Here is a 7,576-nt window from a genome sequence, read left to right on the forward strand (position 1 = left end):
ACGTTTCTCTTATAGATCTCAGGTCAAAATAACAGCGTGTCGTCTACACTGTGATTAGAGCTCCCTTCATCTCACAATAGCCTACAAGCAGCCCTTCCTACAAGCAGCCCTTCTATTCTATTCTGCTACATGTATCTGCTATATCTCTCTACTGTTGCTCCTATGGAATGCTCGTGGTTTGCTCACATTATGTTTCACTACAAGTGATGTGAAATGAAACGGTCAGTTCTGGTTCGAGGTTACGCCACGTTCATAACAACTGTCAACTTGGAAATCTCAGACTTCAGTGCGTTCAAAACATCTGTGAATTCAGATTAAAACGAGCTCCGAGCTCTGGGAAAAATAGCTTTGAACGGTCGTTTCGAATTCCAAGTCGGGGACTCAGGCCTCTGAAGCCCGGGGAAGTCTGAAGCCGGGGACTCAGGTCTCTGAAGCCCGGGGACTCAGGCCTCTGAAGCCCGGGGACTCAGGCCTCTGAAGCCCGGGGACTCAGGCCTCTGAAGCCCGGGGACTCAGGCCTCTGAAGCCCGGGGACTCAGGCCTCTGAAGCCCGGGGACTCAGGCCTCTGAAGCCCGGGGACTCAGGCCTCTGAAGCCAGGGAAGCCCGGGGACTCAGGCCTCTGAAGCCCCGGGGACTCCATAAAATATAAGGTCAAATCATGATGTCAGATCCACAGGTAGGAAGGTGGGAGCTCCAGAAGGAGTCGGAGCTAGAACCCCCAGCTGCATAAAGCTCCAACATGAAGATCACTGACGTCATGATTTGACCAGTTGTCTTGAAAGCACCATCAGTTTCATCATGACACGTGTGATGTCATTGCCAGTGCTTTGATAAAAGGGTTGCAGGTAATGTAAGCCATCTCCATCAAGAAAGAGGACCGCAGTGTTGCATTTTCATTGATGAGAAATCAGTTGACCATTTAATTTCTTTATGGAAAGAAGTAGAGGACGTCCAACCAATGGGAGTCAAGGAGCAACCAGTTACATCATCAAAAAGGTGCAAAGCTTGGTTAACATTCAAATATATTATTTTATTTGAGAAAGCATTAAAAGCTTGACGTTTCGGCGTTCAATGGTCTTCACCAGAACCGGTTCATTTATCAGAACCTGTCTATTTAAGGCAATCGATGAAGGCCCGAAACGTCAAACTTTTAATAGTTGCTTGAATACATTTTGTCTTTTGAATAGTGAACAAAGCATTGCACCTTTTCCTATTCAACTATTGAATTAGAACCAAGAAGATGCACCTAAAACGGTGTAGTCGTCTCAGTCACTCAGATACTTACTGCAGGCTGCTTGTTATTATCCTAATAAATATAAAACATTAGTGAAAAACACATGCCTTTTCATACATTAATAACCAGCAAAGTAAGGATCCGTATGACCGCACAGTAGATTTGATAGATAGAATACTATACCATTCAATGATATAGATTTGATATGATATCTGAATACTATACCATTCAATAAAACAAGCAGCCAACTGTAGCACAGTAGATTTGATATGAGATACAAATACTATACCATTGAATAAAACAAGCAGCCAACTGTAGACAGTAGATTTGATATGATATCTGAATACTATACCATTCAATAAAACAAGCAGCCAACTGTAGCACAGTAGATTTGATATGAGATACAAATACTATACCATTGAATAAAACAAGCAGCCAACTGTAGCACAGTAGATTTGATATGATATCTGAATACTATACCATTGAATAAAACAAGCAGCCATCTGTAGCACAAGAATAGGGAATATCACTTCCCTTAAAACGCTCCAAATTACACGACTAATATTGACAATATGTCAGTCAGTGATGTCGAAACATGAAACAGTAGTGCATCGTGCCAGGGCCTGTCCTAAAGACACAGTGCCACCTAGTGGAGACAAACGGAAGGACTAGAACGAGCTGGAGAACAGATTCTAGCCTTGTCAACGCTCTTTGAGAAGGGCCTCACTACTAGTAAGTAATATAACTCTGGTGAAACATGTAAACAGATAAGAAATAAGTACAAGTGATTGAGACTGTAATAACTATACAAAATACATCTCATTAGAAAGACTGTTGTTAATGGAAACAAAGCACTACGGTTAAGACATCAGAGCAACGCAGAAGTAATATAGTCCTCCAGTAATTTCTGCTTGTCTTTTAAAACAATGTTGATCTTCTTCAGATGTGCCATCTCGATCTCAAGCGATCGTATTTTAGCCACGGTGCTTTCCTCTCTCCTATCCAGCTCCATGATCTTGGTGTGGAGGCTGGCTGTCTTCCTCCACAGCTGTTCCTGGTCCGTGTCCTGTTTGGAGTAGGAGTGCTCGTACACAGAGATGTGTCCCCCCTCCTCCACCCACTCCTCCCTCCGCAGCTCCAGAGGGAAGATCCTAAATGTCTGACCGAGGGCGTCCACCGTGGCTTCACATTCAGACAAATGGCCGACAGGGACGAGGGATTCACAGCAGAGCACAGTCACAGTGGAGTCCAGTGTATCCAGCTGCTGCAGTGTCTGTGTCTCACCAGACAGGTTCAAGCATGAGGCTGTCAGTATCCCACCACTGTCTCCAGATAGTTCTCTGTTCACCTCACACACTGCAGCCTGGGTCTCTGAGAGCATCACCTCCCCCAGGACCATTTCACTAGGAGTAGAGGCCTCTGTGTCTGAAACAAGCGTTCTTTCATATAACAGTGTAGTGACCGTAGATTCACTGGCATCCTCAGGGTTAAGGACAGGAGTGACACTCACCACGACTGGTTCCACTCTGACTGTCCTTTTCAGAATCAGAGGTGTATTCTTGCCAGGAGGGGAGGGGGAGCGGATGAGTTCAATGTTGGCGTCGCATATCCTGGTTTTGGGCTTGGTGGTGTTCTTACTGGTGGAAACGGTTTTATCTGCATCCTGAGGGGAAAGAGTGATGATTAAACACAAGCAGAAATCATGCTGTCATAATATAGACATGTATAGTGCTGTAATTTATGTATTTTTATTTGGGGGGATTTGTGTGTATTATTTTGTATTATTAGGTTACTGCATTGTTGGATCTAGAAATTAAAGCGTTTCACTGCAAAATATGTTGTACGACCAATACAATTTGATGTTGAACTTTAATCAATTCCAGGGATGGTACAATTCAAAATCAAGGCAGTCAACTTAAAAAACTATTAAAAATGTGAAAAAACAGCATCTATTTTCAATGACTTCTCAATAAACTGAGGAGTAGAAGCTATTCATTTCAAAACTTTTTTTTCCATTTTGAATTTTTCATTAAAATAAATTCCTGAATCGACTGCCTTCAAATTGAATTGACCCCAGCCCCGATGAATCCCAAAGAAAATATCCCGACACAATGCTTTGTACACTGCAATGACGATCCGTGTAAAATGCATGATCAAACTAATGTGAAACTCTTAATAGCTGTCACTTTTCTGCTAATTTTGTTGTGTGTCACAGAAGGGGTGTCTGTCTACTTACATCGTGTGTGTGAGGGAAGATGGTAGGGAAGGCCGTGTGTTTCAGGTACCGGATCCCCCATCGCAGGTCAAAGCAGTCCTCAGTGAAATGTTCACTACACAGGTACTGGTGTCTGCTGGGGTCCACTCCTCTCGCTTCATGTTGTCTACCCATATCTGCAGCCTGACCTCATCTTGCAAAGGGAACCTGTGGGAGGAGACAATACAAACATGTTGTTAAGACAGCTACATTTGTTGACATGCCCTAATTCAATTTGTCAGCCCCATCCAAATTCTCAAGATTACATACAAAGCATTGCTTCTGTAACGTTACTAGTGTTTCAGCCTAGGCTGAAGACCAAGAAACACAATATTAACAAATGCAGCACCAGTCATTCGTCAATTGTTATACACAATGGTAAAGAAAGGAGGCTTTGTGTTTTTCTATGACAGCTAACTATTTGTTCTGAGGGCACTGCTGGATACACAACGCTAGCCATCAACCAATATGAGCATGCTCGTTAAGCTAGCTAGGAGTAGGACTGTATCTGCACATAGAAACGTGATGGGAAAATAATAGATACCGTACGGGTAAAAGCTTATTCTCTTGTTTTCTTTAGAGGGTGTTCCTCCACGATTTTTGCAAAGTTTTACAGCACAGTAACGGGGCATATTTCACCTGAAAATACATTAAACGTCTGTACGCGGAAGTCTTTCTGTCTTCCTCTACTGTATGGCTGCGGCAGAGAAGAGAGTTGCTGCGGCACGTAAGTTGTGGCTCAGTGTCCAAATGACACTGCCCTCTAGCGCTTGGCGGTGGAACTGCCATTCTGCATTTAGATTACAGTTTTTACAATCACTTTAGCACTAATTTCGGAACCTTGATGTCATTTTTCAAAACTCTATACACAAAACACACAACTAATGATCAAAATGCAAACTTTTCAAAACACTTTTTCCAATTGCTTGGATACAATACACATAAAGCTAAGAGCATTTGTTCATTGAACTAAAATCACCTGTTCAAAATGAGACAACTTGACATCAAAGTATTACCATTTCAAAATGCAATTCACACATTACATCTGAGATGACTGTCTATTCATTTCATTACAATGATCTAACTATCAATTCACACATTACATCTGAGATGACTGTCTATTCATTTCATTACAATGATCTAACTATCAATTGATACAACTGCTCAAAATGATGAGTAACAGTTGCATTACTCTTAATGCAGAGTTTTATGGAAACTGACAAACAATATTCCATGTTTAGATCATGAAAGTTTCGGGATAATGAGATCCATTGACACCAATTACCGTGGAACATGAACTAATTGTGCTACATTATCTATGGATGTAATATTTCATCATCATTATTTATCAGACACTGTTTCTATGGTCCCATGTACCACTTTTCCAGACCATGTTTTCAGATCTGACATTACTGTACACTCACCAGCCACTTTATTAGGTACACCTATCGAGTACTGGGTAGGACCCCCTTTTGCTTCCACAACAGCCTGAATTATTCACGGTGTTGTACATTAAGAGATGCCATTCTGCACACTGTTTTAAACAACTGTTTTGTGGCCTTTCTGTTAGCTTGAAAGAGTCTGGACATTCACCTCTAACCTCTCTCATTAACAAGGTGTTCTTGCCCATAGAAATGCCGCTCACTGAATGTGTTTTGTTTTTCGCACCATTCTCTGTAAACTGTGATGTTTTACAGTAAGCCCGGTGAGGAACACTGCAGTGATGTTTTACAGTAAGCCCGGTGAGGAACACTGCAGTGATGTTTTACAGTAAGCCCGGTGAGGAACACTGCAGTGATGTTTTACAGTAAGCCCGGTGAGGAACACTGCAGTGATGTTTTACAGTAAGCGGTGAGGAACCTGCAGTGATGTTTGAGGAACACTGCAGTGATGTTTTACAGTAAGCCCGGTGAGGAACACTGCAGTGATGTTTTTTGAGGAACACAGTTTGCCCGGTGAGGAACACTGCAGTAAGTGATGTGTTTTTACAGTAAGCCCGGTGAGGAACACTGCAGTTTGTTAGGTAGGTAGGTAGATAGGTAGTGTGTGTGTGTGTGCGTGTGTGTGTGTGTGTGCGTAAATCAGTAACTACCTGTGTTTTCCTTCTCCTGAATTATTCACAGCCATGTGGTTTTGTAGGCAGCACAGGCTGCTTTGACCACAGCACTTCAAGTATCAGTAAGGTAAGTAGGTAGGTAGGTAGGTAGGTAGGTAGGTAGGTAGGTGGGTAGGTAGGTAGGGGTGTGTGTGTGTGTGTGTGTGTGTGTGTGTGTGTGTGTGTGTGTGTGTGTGTGTGTGTGTGTGTGTGTGTGTGTGTGTGTGTGTGTGTGTGTGTGTGTGTGTGTGTGTGTGTGTGTGTGTGTGTGTGTGTGTGTGTGTGTGTGTGTGTGTGATACCTTCATGCGTGGGAGTAGTTAATTATTAAGAACAACGAGGAGCTGGACTCTGTTCCCAAGGTGATGGAACCAGGAAATGGCACCTACCAAATAAAGCATTACCTTAACAGTAGTCAGGCAGACAGTAGTCAGGTCAGGCAGACAGTAGTCAGGCAGACAGTAGTCAGGCAGATAGTAGTCAGGCAGACAGTAGTCAGGCAGACAGTAGTCAGGCAGACAGTAGTCAGGCAGACAGTAGTCAGGCAGACAGTAGTCAGGCAGATAGGGAGGTAGAGAGAAAAATAGTTTGTCTGCCATTGGTGTTGCCCTTGTCGCCGTGTCAGTGAGAAGAAACCACAGATCAAATATCAGGAAGACATCATGAAGGTGGACGACAAGTTTCAAATTCTGAAATTCTTCGCAGCAGTTTTCAACTCTGTTTTCTTGGTAAGAACAAAAAAAAGATGGAGAATTCAACCTAACCCTCCCTAATCTTAACCAGCTAGCGTTCCTCATCTGAATCTTCTAAAAACGATGCAGAGATGAGGCTTCGCCTCTCGACATGGGGGTTTCATGTACTACATATGAAGTGACATGCAGCATTCTGAATCCTCTACACAGATTCTGGGGCTCTGTATCTTTGGATGTGCGGTATGGATATTGTTTGACAAGGACAATTTCATTGCCATTCTCAGCTCTGGTAAGTTGTAACTGGACAGAGAATTGCCATTGTCACATTTCAGAGTTTCTATATTAACTCAAATGTTATGAGAGAGACAAGGGTGTGATTGTTCCTCTGAAAACACACCTGTGTTTTTTTTTGTGTGTGTGTGTGTGTGTGTGTGTGTGTGTGTGTGTGTGTGTGTGTGTGTGTGTGTGTGTGTGTGTGTGTGTGTGTGTGTGTGTGTGTGTGTGTGTGTGTGTGTGTGTGTGTGTGTGTGTGTGTGTCTAGTGTGTGGTTGTGTCACTGCGTGCGTGCGTATGTGCGTGCCAACTGGCGTGCGTGCGTGCGTGCGTGCGTGTGTGTGTGTGTGTGTGTGTGTGCGTGCGCGTGCGTGCACACACACACACACAGTGATGTGTGCGTGCGTGTGTGTGTGTGTGTAGTTGAGGTGAAGACTGTAGCTGGGGGACTGTTCATCATTGGTCTAGTGGTGGTTGGTGTCACTATCCTGGGGTGTATGGGAGCCCAACTGGAGAACAGGTGCTTCCTACTACTGGTGAGTGGTCATGTTACGGTCATAATAACACACACACACACACACACACTCACCACACACACACACACACACACACACACACACACACACACACACACACACACACACACACACACACACACACACACACACTAGTGACTCGTGGGTTGACTCATAACGGTTATATCCAGGGTGGGTTTAGGGTCATTAAATATTGTGTGGATGAAAGGGCGGGTTGGTGGCAGGTGGGTTGAAAATAGAGAAAACCATAAATGTATCATTATTGTGCAGTTCATGTCTATCAGTAAATAAATGTACAAGAGAAGAAAGAGAACTGTACAAGGTATTTTCTATATTTGCAGGTTAAGGTCGGGTGTAGGCCTCAGATTTTCACTTTATCACATACAGTGGGGCAAAACAGTATTTAGTCAGCCACCAATTGTGCAAGTTCTCCCACTTAAAAAGATGATAGGCCTGTAATTTTCATCATCACTTTTCATTCATCACTTCAA

General features: G+C 43.3%; 1 protein-coding gene and 1 long non-coding RNA gene across 3 annotated transcripts; one reads left to right on the forward strand and one right to left on the reverse strand.

Annotated features, from left to right (window-relative positions):
• Positions 1-1,567: 1,567 nt before the first annotated feature.
• Positions 1,568-4,188, reverse strand: LOC127919845 (THAP domain-containing protein 5-like). Of its 2 annotated transcripts, none has more exons than XM_052503701.1 (3): positions 4,040-4,188; positions 3,473-3,658; positions 1,568-2,899 (listed from the first exon to the last, which is right to left on the reverse strand). In XM_052503701.1, exons 2-3 carry the CDS (start codon positions 3,623-3,625, stop codon positions 2,105-2,107), a joined length of 948 nt encoding a protein of 315 aa, XP_052359661.1. In that variant the 5' UTR covers positions 3,626-3,658; positions 4,040-4,188; the 3' UTR covers positions 1,568-2,104. The 2 variants fall into 2 exon arrangements, with proteins under 2 accessions (XP_052359661.1, XP_052359660.1); XM_052503700.1 differs by having other exon boundaries at positions 4,035-4,182.
• A 1,540-nt stretch (positions 4,189-5,728) lies between these two features.
• LOC127919858 (uncharacterized) lies at positions 5,729-7,085 on the forward strand. The gene is made up of 4 exons (XR_008104282.1): positions 5,729-6,018; positions 6,069-6,312; positions 6,487-6,565; positions 6,973-7,085. It is a non-coding gene; the product is annotated as an uncharacterized LOC127919858 (long non-coding RNA).
• Positions 7,086-7,576: the final 491 nt, after the last annotated feature.

The sequence above is a fragment of the Oncorhynchus keta genome, unplaced genomic scaffold, assembly GCF_023373465.1.
Source record: "Oncorhynchus keta strain PuntledgeMale-10-30-2019 unplaced genomic scaffold, Oket_V2 Un_contig_1770_pilon_pilon, whole genome shotgun sequence".
In the NCBI taxonomy this organism is placed as follows: domain Eukaryota; kingdom Metazoa; phylum Chordata; class Actinopteri; order Salmoniformes; family Salmonidae; genus Oncorhynchus; species Oncorhynchus keta.